A 15,279-nucleotide genomic window follows, 5' to 3' on the forward strand; every position below is an offset into this window, starting at 1 on the left:
AAAGAGAGCTTCCCCTGGAGGAGCCCACCACTGAAAGGAATCACATCTCGCGCACAGAAAGGTTTCTCTCCTTTCTCACCCTGGGAGATCATAGGGTCTAACACTATGGGTTTTACCAGCCCAGAACCAGGTGTGACTGTGGCTAGGAGTGCACACTTCTGGGTCCCCTTCAAACCTGGCCACACCTCAACTTCCCTGCGTCAGGGAATGGCGCTGTAATACACTGGGTGCCCCAAACGTTGATACACAGAACATGCCAATGGCTCTTGCAACAGCAAACCGTGCTGCATGAAGGTTCTCTCTTTACTACACACCGACTCTTTCCAGTCAAGTCTCACCCTGGGCACCCCAAATTCCCCTTCTCTCTTTCCTGTAGATCCAAAACCCTGTCACAGCTCTGAGACTTTAACAGATCTGTAACAAGCGTATAGCAAGAGGCCAGGATCTCTTCAGGACAAAGCCAGGTACACAGGAGGAGTTAGGCAACCTGCTTTTCCACAGGGCTGCAGCTCAAGTAGGTTAAGCAATATTGTGACTGTATGACCCCAGGCAGACTATGGAAAACTAGAGCAGACTGATTTACACTGGAGCTGTTCCTATGTACCTGCTCTCCATACAGACATGGCTGCTCTCCTCTTACCTTTGCATGAAACACTAGCCTCCGTGGGAAGACTGCGGTCAAGGTCTCCATAAACCAGCTTTACCCTGAAGGGAAAGGTGCTGCTTTCTGTTGTCACGTCATAATTAAAGGCCAGCATGTTATACAAGGAGTTCTTCTGCCAGTGTCCTCCCAGAAAGGCCGAAAAATGCTTCTGCATGGATGGAGACAAAACACATAAGCGCTAAATCTTGAATAGCCCTGACTCTGTCTCCTCATACTCAAAGCATCATACAGGTAACAGGCATGTTGGGGTTTTTATCCAGCAGACAGAGGGTGGACACAGCAGCATGTTTTGTGGCTGAACGGCTAAGAGGAAGGTCCTTGCCAACAGAAAGCTATGGAGATGCTGTGATTTTGCAAGTACACGCAGTAGGTAGGATAAGGAGAAAAAGATCGTTGTTCCAGATGGGAGGAGAAAAAATAGTGCACAGTGAGGGTGCTCGGAAGCAATCAGGAGACTAAATACAACAGGTAGAATCACGGAAAATGGGGGTCGGAAGGGGCCTCAGGAGGTCACGTGTAGTCCAACCCCCTGCTTCAAGCAGGACCTGCCTTGGTAGCAGGGACACAGCCTCTGGCCTGGGATTTCTTGAGCATATATTGACAACCTTTTATAGACGCAGGACACTGACCATTGTGGTCCCCTTGCTTTTCCTGTGGCAGGTTCAGGTGTGATGCCTTGTGTTGCGTCAGGAACGACGGTAGTTTTACGAAGAGTTCAGATTATGGATCTGTCCGAGATGGTTTGGACAGGGCTGATCCTGGCTCAGGCAGGGGTTGGACTAGATGGCCCACGGAGGTCCCTTGCAGCCCCACTTCTCTATGATTCTTAAATATGTATAAGGACAAAGACCATACTAAAGCGGTTGCTGGGCTGACTCGTACCTGTAAGTAATCTGCCTGGTATTTTCTCCCAACATAAGCATTCAGGTGAGCAGACAGAGTAGCCAGGAAGCACCGGATGTCTGTCTGCAAGTACTTCGCAGCTATCCGCTTCAAGGGGATGAAGACGGGCACGGAGTGGCGATGGATCCGAACCGGCTGCGTTATGACGATATCGAGGTAGTAAGAATCCAGGTAGTTGCCGCCATAGGCCGTGCTGAGGCAGAAACAGACGCCGCGCTCGGTCAGCTTCCCGCTAATCCCTTGGAAGTGGAAAGAAGTCTTTAGCACCATCGTAAAACCACGGGGTTAGGAAACTCTGCTAAGAGAGCATGGCAGGCTCAGTTTTTCCTTACACTAGGAGTACGCCCATGCTCTCTGTGGACAGACAGGGCTCCTAACTTGGAAGAATTACGAAGCAGAGCCATTTAAGTCGCACGTCTACTCTAGCTGCCATGCTGGGCCACGGTGACGTCGCTGCTCCTCTTCTGCGCAATGTTTGCCCGTAAAGCAGCAGAGCAGGGGCTTTTCCACCCGTCTCGCAGCAAACCAGAGAGCAGCATCAATTTAAAGCACGTGCTTCTGAGTAACACCGTCTAGCTAGTGCAGCTCAAGTCAGCTCAGCCTCAGAGAACTGGTTCAGCAACAGGCAGAAAAGCTGACAGTTTCTCTGGTGCGCCTGTAACGACCTGCTTCAAGCGACACCAGAAGCACCGGGACTGGGACGGTTACACGGCAGGGGCACCCTCCAGGCCCTTCCCCTGCTGAAATCAACCGTCCGTTCAGGCCTGCACCAACCTGTCAGGTAAAACACGCGCAGCATGGCCTCCACGGTCTCCACTTTCCACTGCAGGAGAGCTCGCTCCCGCACCCTCGCCGTCTGCACAGGCTCCGCGCCGCTGCTCGTGGCTTCCTCCTGCCTGCCCGGCTAGAGAAACCAGGGAAAAGCAGCCTAGAAGTGACTGAAATACAGCTGTTTCCTGCTTGCCGACGTAGCTCAGGCCAGCGCTCAGAAGGTGCCGTCGCTCTGGGCACGACACGGATCATTCAGGGGTGACGGAGACGGGGAAAATCCTAAAATGGGGGCTGACCAGCTTCTTAAGCAGCTGGGTATAGTGGTGATATTGGGGGGACATATGGGAGAATACATGGGTGGTATTGGGGGGATACATGGGGGATACATGGGTGATATTGGGGGGGATACATGGGTGATATTGAGGGGATATATGGGAGGATACATGGGTGATATATGGGGGGGATATAGGTGATATATAGGGGGATACATGGGTGATATTGAGGGATATATGGGAGGATATTGGGGGGCCATATGGAAGGATACGTGGGTGATATTGGGGAGATACATGGGGGTATATAGGTGATATTGGGGGGATGTATGGGAGGATACATGGGTGATATTGGGGGGATCTATGGGGGGAATATATGGAGTGATATTGGGGGATCTATGGGTGATATTGGGGGGATGTATGGGGGGATAGACGGACCGGGAGCGCAGCAGGCCCGGCTGGGCGGGTCGCTGGGCTCTTACCGCCGCTTGCTGCAGGCTCACTTTCCCCTTCAGCTCGTCCCTCCGTCGCCTCAGCTGCCTGATCCTGGCTCGCAGCCGGGCCACTTCCTCCCTCTGCTGCTGCTTGGTTTCCTCTTGCTTCAGTGCTAAGGCGCGGGCGCGGGCCTCCAGCTTCTCGAGACGGGACAGCACCCCTGGCAGGCAGGAAGGAGAGGAGAGGTCAGCGCGGCTGGGCTCCATGTCGCCTCGCGCCGGCCCCTCACACCTGGATGCTCCATGTTATTTGAGACCGACTCACCCTCCTCCAGGTTCCCCGCCGCCGCCATTGTCTCCTCACAGCGCTTCCGGTCCCGCTCAAATCGCCCGCGCAGGAAAACGTCATCACGCCGCCGCACCCTTTCCCGGCCTCCCCCGCGCTCTATCCGCCTCCAAGATGGCGGCGCCCACGCTCCGTACGGCAATTCGACTCTTCCTCGCTTAAGCCGACTCCAAGATGGCGGCAGGGTGCTCCCAGCATTCCGCGCGCACCGTACGGCAAGATGGCGGCGACCGCCCCCCAGCAGCTGGTGCAGTACGTGGTGCTGCGGGGCGACCTGCGCTGGCCGCGGGGCGCGCTGGTGGCGCAGGCCTGTCACGCGGCGCTGGCCGTGCTGCACGCGCACTACGCCCACCCGGACAGCGCGGCCTACCTGGCGGAGCGCGGGCGCATGCGCACTGTGGTGCTGGAGGTGAGGCGCGACGCGGGGCATGCCGGGAAGGGTCCTCCCAGCCCTGAGGGGTGAGGTGGGATGGGGAAGGGGGTGCAGCTCCCTCAGGGGGGTGGGAACGGCCTGGCGACAGGGGCTCGCCCCATCCCTCAGCACCGCCGCCGCGGGCTCCGTTTCCTTCCAGCAGAGCCACCAAGGAATCAGCCGTCACCTTTCCCGAAGCCTTCCCGCTTGAGGGGGGCCAATATGCTACTTATCGGGCAGAAGCCCCTGCGCCCGAAGGGGATAAATCTTTCCGAACAGCAACAGAGTCACTTCGGAGCAAAATCGCATCCAGCCGCGGCAGGCGAGAGCCAAGCGAAGACCCTCGGAGTCGAGAGTTGACGTCCATCGGGCTTGATGGGTCCTCGGGTGACGGAGGGGCCTGATTCTGGATACACGTGCTCGTCGGCAATGGGGGCATGTTGTTGTGCAGGGGAGTGAGTCGTGTCAAGAGCCCGGAGAGGCTCCTGAAAAATCCTCTGCATCCAATGGGAAAATGGCCACACAAATGCCAGCATCCTTGCTGGAGCCAGTGTTACCGGCGTGGAGTCGGGCGCGTAGGGACATGGTGAAGACACATCTCAAGAAAATGGATGCTGCTTTTCTCAGCGTGATCCTTAAGCATCAGCTGAGCTGGGCTGGACATCATGTGCCGACTCAACACCCAAAACTAGCTTATCAATGGCCTGAGATCTCGCGGTGACCGCAGGAAGTGCTACAGGGACACACTGAAGGCGGCCCTCAAGAAAATGGATGTAAACTTTATTTTCCCCCTTTACACATCATTGATGTGGCGGAGGCACATACCTGCTTTATCGTTGACGCTTCGGATGTTGACGTCAAGGCTTGGGAGGAGCTGGCTGCCGACCAACTCTAAGGGTGCCACAACCTCAACCAAGTGGCTGCCCACTTCAGGGGAAACCATCTTGCCCTCAAAGCAGAGAAGAGAGAGCAGAGGAAGGAAGAGGAGAGAAATCCCAGCCTACAGCCTGCTCTCCCCTGCAGAAAGACCTGTAGACAGGTCTGTGGCTCAAAGATTGGACTCTTAAGCCGCCTCAAGACCCATCCATGAGCCACGGTAGCGATCATCCTCGAATCAAGGGGTTGACAATGACTTCCCAGGCAAGGTTGCAGTTCCCTGTAGGCCATGAGCACCGGCTGCTTCGCAGGGGCATTTATGCTAGGCAAGTGGGAGCGGGGGACACCAGTCGGTTTGGCTGCAGGGATGGGATATCTGACAGCTGAAATATTGGAATTGACTGAACGCAGCCCAAGACCGCAAGAAAACTCACATCATCCCCCACCGCCTCCAGCCGGCCGTTCACAACGATGAGGAGATGAACCAGCTTCTGAGGGGAGTCACCATCACCCGAGGTGGGACCCTGCCCAACAGTCGGATGATGCTATTGCTTAAGAAAAACCGAGCCACCTGTGCAGATTCAGCCCGTGGCTGCCATTCGCATGTTAAAAGTCCTGTGTGGATTCAGACCTAGACTCAGAAGAAATCTTAACACAAAAACCCTATTTCACACAAGAGCAGAGGCTGAAAGAGGGAGTGAATTGGGTCTGAGCAGGAGGTCGCATCTAGTCCAGCCCCCTGCCCAAAGCAGGACCAGCCCCAACTCCATCATCCCAGCCAAGGCTTTGTCCAGCTGGGTCTTAAAAACCTCCAGGGATGGAGAGTCCACCACCTCTCTGGGGAGCCTGTTCCAGTGCTTCACCACCCTCCTCATTAGAGTGTTTTCTTAATATCGACCTCAACTTCCCTTGCTTCAACTTGAGCCTATTGCTCCTTGTTCTGTCGTCTGCCCCCACTGAGCACAGTTTTCCCCCTGTTCCTGCCATGCAACCTCCAGCATTTTACAGAAATCTTAAAGAAGTAGGGCTTAAAGGTTGCTCCGGAGGTCACGTTTAGTCCAATCCCTTGTCTGAGGCAGGGTCAGCTTTGTCCAAAGCATCGCAGACAAATCCATCATCTAACGTTTTAGCAAAACTACATGGTCAACACTGACACAGCGCTAGACATCACACCTGCAAGTGCCACAGGGAAAGCAGGGGGACCGTGGTGGCCAACATCCTGTTTCTATAAAAGGTTAATATATGCTCAGGAGAGCCCAGGCTGCACCCCTGATGAGAGGAAGGCAGTTTTAGGAATCGAGGAAGTCCTAATCCAGGGGCCATACCCCTAACTCCCATGCTCGTGCGAACTCCCAGGTTCAGGGGCTCTGCCTTGTTCTGTGTCAGGGTTGATCGTCATTCTGCTAAGAGGTTGGACAATGGCTTTGGGATGCTGTGGACAGGGCTGATCCTGACTCAGGCAAGTCTTGGATAGATGTAACCTCTGCAGGTCCCTCCTAGCCCCGCATCTCCAGGATTGTAGGATCTGTCATCTGTGAATGTGTCTCGTGCCTTTTCGAACCTGGCTGCCGTCCCTGCCTCTGCAGCCCGCAGTGATGATGGGTCCTGTGAGTTAATGATGTGCTGCCTAGAACAAAGTACCTTCTCTTCTTAGTTTTAAACCCATTTCCTGCTCGTTGCAGCAGGTTCTCCCTAGTCCTGGTCTCCTGGGACCTGGGGAAGAACCGGTCGCTCTATGCACCCCCTTCACGATTGTCATATCCCCCCCCAGCCTTCTCCTTTCCAGACTGAAGAGTCCTAACCTTTTTTACTCCCTATTGATCTAGCAGCTGTTCCTTCCTGAGCATCTTCGTTACTCTTGTCTATACCTTGTAGTCCCCAGAGGAGGGCCCTGAAGAGACGGTGCCTCAGGGAAGCCTGGGCAGACTGGGAGAACAGGGAAGCCTGGTGTGGGGGGGGATGTGGGGAGAAGGTGGTGACTTGGGGAGCACCTGGAGATCCTGCCCCCAGGAGGGAGCTGTGGTGGAGTGAGGAGCAGCTGGAGCCACAGCACAGGGGAGAATAGATGCAACTTTGTCCTTGGCCTCTTTATGCTGACTTTTTCCACCCCGTCTTTCTTCCTTTGCTGGAGATGCTGCGGCACAGGCACGGCCTCGGGTTGGGAAGTCTGCGTTCTGCTCCTGCTCGTACCGTTGACGTTTTCCACCATGCTTTTTCCCCACCTGGAAAATGGAGCCGACGATCCTTTTCCCCTGAGGTGCAAGGCTTTATTTGCACAGCAGCAGAAGATCCCTCTGCTTTCCCTGTGGCAGGTCATGGTGCTGTGTCGGGGTTGAGGGTAGGTTTACAAAGAGGTTAGATTACGGATTTATCTGGGCTGGTGTGGACAGGGCTGATCCTGCCTGAGGCAGGGGTTGGGCTAGGTGTGGCCTTTGCAGGTCCCTTCCAGCCCTGCGGCTCTGTGAATTATCTCCCTGTGCTGTTCTTGGCTCTGCTGGTCCTGCCAGTCTGTTCCTCCCACGCACACTGTCCTGTAGAAGAGAAAGGCAGTGAGGCTAAGCTAGGACCCTTACCAGTGAAGACCATGTTTCCCACCCCCTCTCTCAATAAACCGTCCCTTCTTCTGACACACCTATTTCAGTGCACTTGCTGCCACAAGCAGCAGTAATTTGCCGGCAGCTCGGTAGGTGGCAACAGCTACTGTTCAGAGCTAATCCAGTCATTGCTTCCAGAGGCCTGTTTGGAGCTGAGCGAGGGCTGGGCTTTCCAGACCAGCATGGGAGACGAGACACTTGATGGATCCTCAATCCAGCCCCGTGGGTGACAGCTCCCGCCGGTCCCTGCCTGACTTCCTTCAAGCCTTTCCTTTTTTGCACATGCTATTGCAGCAGCGCCATTAGGCTTGAGTTGTGTGTGGCCTGTTCAGAACAAAGCCCCCTAGCGCTGTTTGAGAGAAAATGCCACCCTAACACTCCCAGGAGGCTGCGTGCGAAACCAGCCCGGGGAGCAGCTTTCCGGTAGACCAGCGTATGGTGCCGTCAGCTGCTTTGCAGATGCCTAGTACAGCGGGATCCTGCTGCAATGAACTGCCCACAGATGGGGAGGGGCAGGGTGGAAGGAAACCCGGAGAGATGTGTGCAGGGGGAAGCAGCTGGGGGCACAACTGGGGATGACGAAGTTTGAAGCTGGGGTCTTGGAATCATAGAAAAGATGGACTGGAAGGAAGCTGTAGAGGTCACATCTTGTCTAACCCCCTGATTGAGACATGGTCAGCCCTGTCCAAACCAGCCCAGATGCATCCATCATCTGAAATTTTCGTAAAACTACCATCAACCCTGACACGGCACCAGACATCACGCTCCTCCCTGTCACAGGGAAAGCAGGGGAGCCGCAGCAGCCACCGTCCTGCAGCTGCACAGGTTGTCAATATACGTTCAAGAGATCGAAGGTGGAGGCCGTTCCCCCTGTTGCAGAGGAAGGCAAACTCTCCCCACAGTCCGTACCAATCTGAACAGGGGCTAAACTTCCTTCCTGACTCTAAAGGCAGCGTCAGTCCCTTGAATTGGGGGGTCATGAGATGCAATGAGTAGGCTGTCAGTTTAAAACTAACGCAAGGAAGTTCGGTTTCACCCAGCAGGTCATTAAAGTGCGGGGCTCCTTGCCGCCAGATGCAGTGGGAGCTGAGAGTCCAGCCAGATCCACAAAGGAACTGGACACGTTCTTGGAGGAAAGGGGCATCAGTCAGTATTAAGCAGGGAGTGAGGGGCATGACCACTGCGGCAAACCTTCCTGGGCCTTCGATGTTGGAGGCTGCAGGTGAGAGAGGAACAGGGGAAACACCCTGATCAGACCCGTTTGCTCTCCCTTTCCGTGCCGCTCTGTGAGACAGGTGACTGGGCCAGAGGGACCCAGGGTCTGACCCAGTACAGGGCAGTTCTTACATTCCTGCGTAACCAAAATCTCCAGGTCAGCCTGTCGTCTCTCAGATTCCCTCCCTGGTCTCTGCTGGTGCCAGCTGCTGGCATCGTTTTGTGCAGGTTTCTCATCCTTCCTTTTCCTGTTCCCCAGGCCCCGGATGAAGGTGCCCTGACCACCCTCGCGGAGACCCTGAAGGAACACAGCGTCGACCACGAAATGTGGATCGAGCAGCCGGAAAACATTGCTACCTGCATCGCGCTCCGGCCCTACCCCAAGGACCAAGTGCACCAGTACCTGAAGAAGTTCAAGCTGCTCAAGTGACCCGTGCCCTGGCTTTGCCCCGCGTCGTGCAGACCTGACCGGAGCACACAACGTTCCTCCAGGGACCAAGATGGGCTCAGCAGAGTCACGTGTGTCCTAGTGGTGCCGTTTCAAGGCACTTCTGCTCCAGATCATGTGAAGCTCCTACTGTGTCTCGCTCCTCACTGTAAATGGCTGTAGCTGGTGCTTGTCAGGGCAGCTGATTAAATATCCACGTCTTCACTCATGCAGAGGGAGTCTGTTGGGCTGTGTGAAGGGCTCTTGTTCCGGTGTAAAGAAGAGTGGTCTTGATGGCTGTGAGCAGCAGTCCAGCCTGGCTTACTCCTACGTCCGCTTTGCTGGATTGCTCCCGGTCTTGGCCTCAATACAGCCGATATCAGGGAGCTGCCCTCTCTTCAGTCCTGCTCTTGCTGCTTGTGCCCTCCTTCCCCGACATCCATCTCCCCAGGCTCCTGGCCCTTCTTGAATAGCTTCAGGGACTCATGTGCCCAGGCTGCCTCACGGCAGAGGTGCCATGCAGACTCAGTTGCCATGTCCCAGTGCAAACTCAAGTCACTGCATCTCCCACCAGGCATCTCAGCGTTGCCCCCTTCTGCCATCTCGGTCTCTCCCTTCCTTAGTCCCAAGGAGGCAAATGAAGAGCCCCTTGCTAGTGCTTCCCTCGCACACACACACAGAGCAAGTGGGTTTCCTTCCTGGGGTCAGTCTTGCCCCATACGCTGTAGGCAGAGCCCTGACAGCTGCTGGCATCGCATCATGCACCGCAGTTGGTAGGAGCACATCCGCTGGGGCGCGGAGCATCGCTGCCTGTGAGGAAATAGAGGGCACGACGTGCCGTGGATGCATGCTGGCCGATTGACCCCATCCCTTTGCTCTTTGATGCATGTGCGAGGGACACTGGCTCTGCCATGGGGGTTGCCACGGGCTCTGGTGCCGGCAGCCCTGCTGTCTGCCTGTGTACAGTGGACACTGCAGCTGCCCCTGCCTCCCTGCCCTGGGAATCAAAGGGTCCAGCGCGCTCCCCCTGGCCTTTCTCCCCTCCACACCAGGAAGGAGGCTGTGGCCGGGAGGAGCCGGGTGAGTGGGGGGCTGCTTTCCTAGCACTCCTCTGCTCACTTATCTGGGCAGTTTCACTGTCAGTGTCCACGGACACCTTCAGTGGTGCTCTGTTCGGTGTCCCCTTCTGATGCCTTAGTTATTAACCTGTGACCTCCCTCCTGTTCCTGGTTTCTTTTTTGTTGTTCCACGTATTTAGTTGATGTGTCATTAGGGAGGCTTATAGCTCCTGTGATGGGCCTAGTCCCGTGACCCTTCAAGGGCACATTGAATAGGCCTGTGGCCCACAGAGGAGGTTGTGGGATAACCTCAGGGAGCGTGGGCAGATCAGGAAGGGGTGCGAACCTCACATGGCCCCGAGGAGGAAGGCGGCTGCCCCGACCAGAAGACACAGCGCAGTGATCACGTGGGGAGGGCCACGCGGTGCTGTGGCTGGAGAGGGCAGGGCCCTGGTGGCACAGGAGGGAGCTGGGACCTGCCCCAAGCTTCTTTGCCCCATCCCTTTAGGTCTCATGTTGGCCATCTGTAAAATGGGCACAGGTCTGCCAGCCTGCCCTGTGCCTGGCTGGACGCTGCCTTGGGGAATGTGCATTCTTCCTCCATTTTGTGTCCCGTGTGGCCCCAGCTCGGGGGCAGCCGCTGTCCAGGATGACCCCCCGCTCCCCACCCGCATGCCAGGAGGCTGCAGCTGCCCCCATGCAGACACCCGCAGAGGCCTGGTCTGGCCAGACCCGCCTGCTGGGACAGTGCAGAGCTGGAATATGCCCCTTCTGCCCCTTCCCTTCCCTTCCCAGTCCTGGCCCTGCTCTGCTCGCTGCTCCCAGCTCCAGCTCATAGGAACGTAGGGCTGGAAGAGACCCCCTGAGGTCCTGGCTAGAGGGTCTGGCCCCTCTGCTCAGGGTCAAACTTTACAAAAAATAAATACATTTGCAAATTTGCAAAATTTTATATATACTTGCCAAATGTTGTTTCAATTGTATTTATTTATTTGCAAAATAATGGCAATTCTACTTATGTGCAATTTTATTGATCTGCAGAATTATATATCTATTTACTTATTTGCAAAATAATGGCAATTTTACTTATGTGCAATTTTATTGATCTGCAGAATTATATATTTATTTACTTATTTGCTAAATAATGGCAATTTTATTTATTTGTAAATTTATTTGCAAAATTATAGAGATATAATATGTAATAAACATTATAAACATAACATATACAATATTTATCTATCTAATTTTGCAAATTTTTATTTCAATCGTATTTATTTTTGTACGTTTTAGGCAGTTAAATGGTTATTTAGTTGAAAAGGATGAGGTGGTGCAAGGCGGCAAGCTCCTCCGCCCCGCCCCCCCGCGCGCCAGACCGGCAGGGGGCGGGCAGAGCGCTGTGACGACTGCAGCATGGGCGGGGAGTGGGCGGCCGTATGCAGATAGCGGGAGGAGTGGGCGAGGCGGGCAGTTGGGCATTGTGGGAGTGGGGCGCCGAGCGCGGTCGCGGGGGGCAGAGCAGGTGTTTGAGGGGGAGACGGAGCGAGCAGGATCAGCACCCACACTACAGAGAAGGGGTTGATGGCCATAACTGCGGTTTTATGCACTTGCCCTCGATGGAGCGTGACAGGCCGTGGAGGTGGCTCGTGCTGCCGGCCGGCTGGCGCATACTTACCTGGCAGGGGAGATACCTTGATCCAGTAGGAGGTTTTCCCAGGGCGAGGCTCGCCCCTTGCACTCCGGGCGTGCTGACCCCTGCGATTTCCCCAAATGCGGGAAACTCGACTGCATAATTTGTGGTAGTGGGGGACTGCGTTCGCGCTCTCCCCTGATCTCATTGGTTAAAAATAGAGCTCGCTACGACGGTGGAGTTTCGGCAGTATCGCGTGCGCACAGGCTGCTGGGAAGTGGAGTTTCTCTGCTTTCCTCCTTGCTGCCCTTTTCCTGGCGCTCCTGCTCGTGGGTTTCTATGAGTCTCGCGTGTGCGCGTGCGCGTGTCCGTAGGCAGACAAGGAGGAACGCAAATGTCTAACCCTCCTTTCATACTTTTTATGAGAGCACCTGAGACACTGCAAACAAGCATAGAGAAGACTTCATAGGCTGCAAGGGACCTTTGAAGATCGAGTTTAGCCCCTCTGCAAGCTTTTGGGCTTGCACACCAGTCATCAGGTGGTGTGCAAGCCCAGGGAAACAGCGTATGGCTCAGGGAAAGTTCAACAACGCAGGCTCAGGGAAAGTTAAAGATGGGGAAAAGGCCTCGTGTAGGACATAACACCCCCGGTCAGGCTGCAGGGGGTCTAGGTCAGGGGCGGGCAATTATTTCGGGCAGAGGGCTGCTGACTGAGTTTTGGCAAGCCACCAAGTGCCACACGACAGGCAGCCAGGAGCAGATAAATATGAATTTTCTAAACTTTTTAGGGGCCCCGCAGGCCGGATAGAATGGCCTGCTGGGCTGCATCTGGCCCCCGGGCCACATTTTGCCCACCCTGGTCTAGGCTCTTCCTTGCATCTTGCGCAGACCTTCGGCAGATGCTTCCTCAGCCCGATGAAGGGCGTTTGGGCCTGAAAGCTTGCAAAGAAGGATTTTTGAGTTGGTCTGATAAAAGCCTCGTGTGTTTGTGTGAGTGTGTGTACGTAGGCAGACAACAAGAAACACCAACGTCTAGAACTTCTATTAGACCACCGGAGAGATTGCAAAAGATATATATACGTTTCTGGATGCTGCTGCTCCCTTTTTTTGCCACTGGATGTCACTTGAGCCAGCTGCCACAAGCAAGCAGTGTTAGTGTTATAGCCCAGAAAGTGCACATGCAAGAATAAAGGTTTTTTTAGTGATCTCTTTTATGGCCCACTTCTACAGGGAGAGAGAAATTAGACAAGCTATTCGACACCGAGTGCCCTTCCTCAGGTCTGGGACAGAAGCAGGTACAGCCTAAGCTAAATACCAGGTAAAGCAATGTCTTGTGTTTAGCTCCATAAGGGAAAGGAAACACAGGAAGAGGCCTGGATGCTCGGGGCAAAGAGAAATGATGGGACAACGCTTCAAAACCAGGGCAACCTGGTTCATTTGGTAAGCTGGGCCCATTCAAACCACTTTTCAAATGTTTTATGGTGGCCAAATGAGCAATTTTATGTCTTGGAACAAGGTGTGCAGGTGGTGCCTAGAGAACACAGGGCAGTGTTCACAAAGCCGAGGCTCAGCAGGGAGCTGGAGATAGGAACACAAGTTTCAAGACTCAACGCATCTACACGTGCACTTCAATGTGCATAGCCTATTTTACTGAGCATTAAAGCATCACAAAAAACTGTGCTATTTAGCTAATGCGCGTTAAAATAGGCTAATGTGCATTAAGCATCGCTTAAAAACCATGCTCTTTAGTTAATGTACATTAAGACAGGCTAATGTGCATGTTCCTAATACCTCACAATGGAGGTACTAGATTTAATGTGCATTAACTAAGGCATGTTAATGCACGTGTATATGCGCCCAGCACAGTGATAAGCGGGTGAAATTTAATAGGCTGTGCTGTGCAGAAGAGGCAGACGATACAACGCTTCCTTCTGACCTTCAACTCTAAAAATCTCTCCAAATGCCTCATATTTTGCAGGGCCTGCACTAGCAAGTTACTTTATAGTTGTCCAAACAGCGACCTTGCTAGCTCCTATAGAGTCTGAATATTCAGCTACGTGTTACATGGGAACATAAGGAAGACAGCTACGTGTTACATAAGGAAGCTCAGCAAGAGTATTTAGGATCATGAGTTGTAACAGGGACAAAATCAGTAAAGAGAGTCGCAAACCTGCCTGAGCATGCACAGCTCCCAGTGCTCAGCCCCTCTGCAAGGCAGGACGTGGGTGGGGGAGATTGTGGACTCACTGTTTTTTCTCAGCACTTGCAGTTACAGAGTCGGTTGCATGTTTCTGACTCATGCCGATTGATTTCCAGGGTCAAAATTAATTGCTAAACACCGAGCACCAAAGGTTTTGATGAACCGAGATGGCAACGCAAACAAAACGGCGCTAAACAGCACAACGAGGCTGCGCGGCCGCTGATGCGCTGCGGTGCCAGCGTGCGCTCCCTGCTGCCAGCTGTACGATGCCCGTGCGCGTTACAACGAACTCACTGAGCGCTAAGTGGAATCAGGTAGCAATGAAAAATGAGTGTTTTAGCGAAACAGCATTAAGCGGGGCTTGTCTGTACTTTGCTGCAACGCTTGTCACTAATTAGGAGGAAAAACCTGGGGTCCAATGATACTGGGGCAAAATTGCACGTTGCACTTGGACTGGGCTTAATTCCACAGGGTTAGTAATGTTAGAGTTAAAACGTTACACGCTCTACATCTAGAAACTTAGTGCAGCCACACGTTAAGGATTGATACGGTTTCTTGCCTGCACAGCTCTGACTTGCCACTAGAGGGCTGGTGAGCAGGGATGTAGCTAGGAGGTGGGACACTTGGGCTCTATTTCCGCTCTGGTTGGGTGGCAGCTGGGAGCAGTGCATCCTGGGATGCAGGAGGACTGAAACTTGCTTGTTTTATCTTTGTGGAGCAGTCTGAATTACCCTAACACAAGCTGGATAGCACGGCCCAGAGTTAACCTTCACCTGCAGTAATGTGACTCGGAGATGCTCAGGTGCATTTAGCACAAGCGAATGAGACCGACCGTGCAGACACTCCTGTTCCAAGTGCCCTCAGTATGGGCGAAGCGTGACCCAACTCCAGGTCCCAAGCGCAGACTTAGTACTTTATGAAATCTCTGTTAAAAAAGGAGCCGATCTCTTTAAAACCCCTCTGGAAATGTTGAAATGAATTGCAAAGGAGGGACGATGCGTTCAGCAGTGAGAAACAGTAGTCGTTTGTAACACAGCTTTCACGTTCAAGCTTGTCACGTTTAATTACCATTGTTCTCTCTGAATGATCACCACAATGGTTGAAAGCTCCAGATTTTGACTGAAGCAAAATTCAAAGGGATCGAACAGCCGAGGGAATTTGACCCCGTCGAAGCTCTCATTTCCTCAAAAGTTGAGGTCAGAGTATTGCGGGTTTACTAGCGTGGGTACATTTGTGTTTATTTGGTTGCCTGTGGGGAAAACCATTCGCGGAGATTAGGTTTCCTACTAGCACTGTAAAATAAAGGAGCGTTATGAGATCTGTAGAACTAAGTCTGCGCTTGGGACCTGGAGCTGGGTCATGCTTAGACCATACTAGGGGCATATTTTGGACAAATATGTCTTTATAATATATATACAAAGGTTTTATATATATATATATATATATATATATATACACACACACACACACCTTCTAGTCATTGCCT

The 15,279-nt window shown here is 53.5% G+C and overlaps 2 protein-coding genes and 1 non-coding gene across 3 annotated transcripts in view; 2 read left to right on the forward strand and 1 right to left on the reverse strand.

Moving 5' to 3' along the window:
• Nucleotides 1-3,485, reverse strand: part of CENPO (centromere protein O) — a 5,198-nt gene extending 1,713 nt beyond the window's left edge. The window contains exons 1-5 of the mRNA XM_014522545.2: nucleotides 3,367-3,485; nucleotides 3,090-3,262; nucleotides 2,342-2,471; nucleotides 1,547-1,806; nucleotides 641-812 (exon numbers count right to left, since the gene is read on the reverse strand). Coding sequence (XP_014378031.1) covers nucleotides 641-812; nucleotides 1,547-1,806; nucleotides 2,342-2,471; nucleotides 3,090-3,262; nucleotides 3,367-3,394 — 763 coding nt within the window. The 5' untranslated portion in view covers nucleotides 3,395-3,485. The remainder of the gene's footprint in view (nucleotides 1-640; nucleotides 813-1,546; nucleotides 1,807-2,341; nucleotides 2,472-3,089; nucleotides 3,263-3,366) is intronic.
• An 80-nt stretch (nucleotides 3,486-3,565) lies between these two features.
• Nucleotides 3,566-9,141, forward strand: PTRHD1 (peptidyl-tRNA hydrolase domain containing 1). Its single transcript, XM_006029248.2, has 2 exons — nucleotides 3,566-3,796; nucleotides 8,744-9,141. The coding sequence occupies exons 1-2, from the start codon at nucleotides 3,608-3,610 to the stop codon at nucleotides 8,912-8,914; spliced, it is 360 nt and encodes a 119-aa protein (XP_006029310.1). The 5' UTR covers nucleotides 3,566-3,607; the 3' UTR covers nucleotides 8,915-9,141.
• Nucleotides 9,142-11,630: 2,489 nt separating this feature from the next.
• LOC112551181 lies at nucleotides 11,631-11,794 on the forward strand. Its single transcript, XR_003095390.1, has one exon. It is a non-coding gene; the product is annotated as a U1 spliceosomal RNA (small nuclear RNA).
• Nucleotides 11,795-15,279: the final 3,485 nt, after the last annotated feature.

This window comes from Alligator sinensis, unplaced genomic scaffold, assembly GCF_000455745.1.
Source record: "Alligator sinensis unplaced genomic scaffold, ASM45574v1 scaffold637_1, whole genome shotgun sequence".
Taxonomy (NCBI): Eukaryota; Metazoa; Chordata; order Crocodylia; family Alligatoridae; genus Alligator; species Alligator sinensis.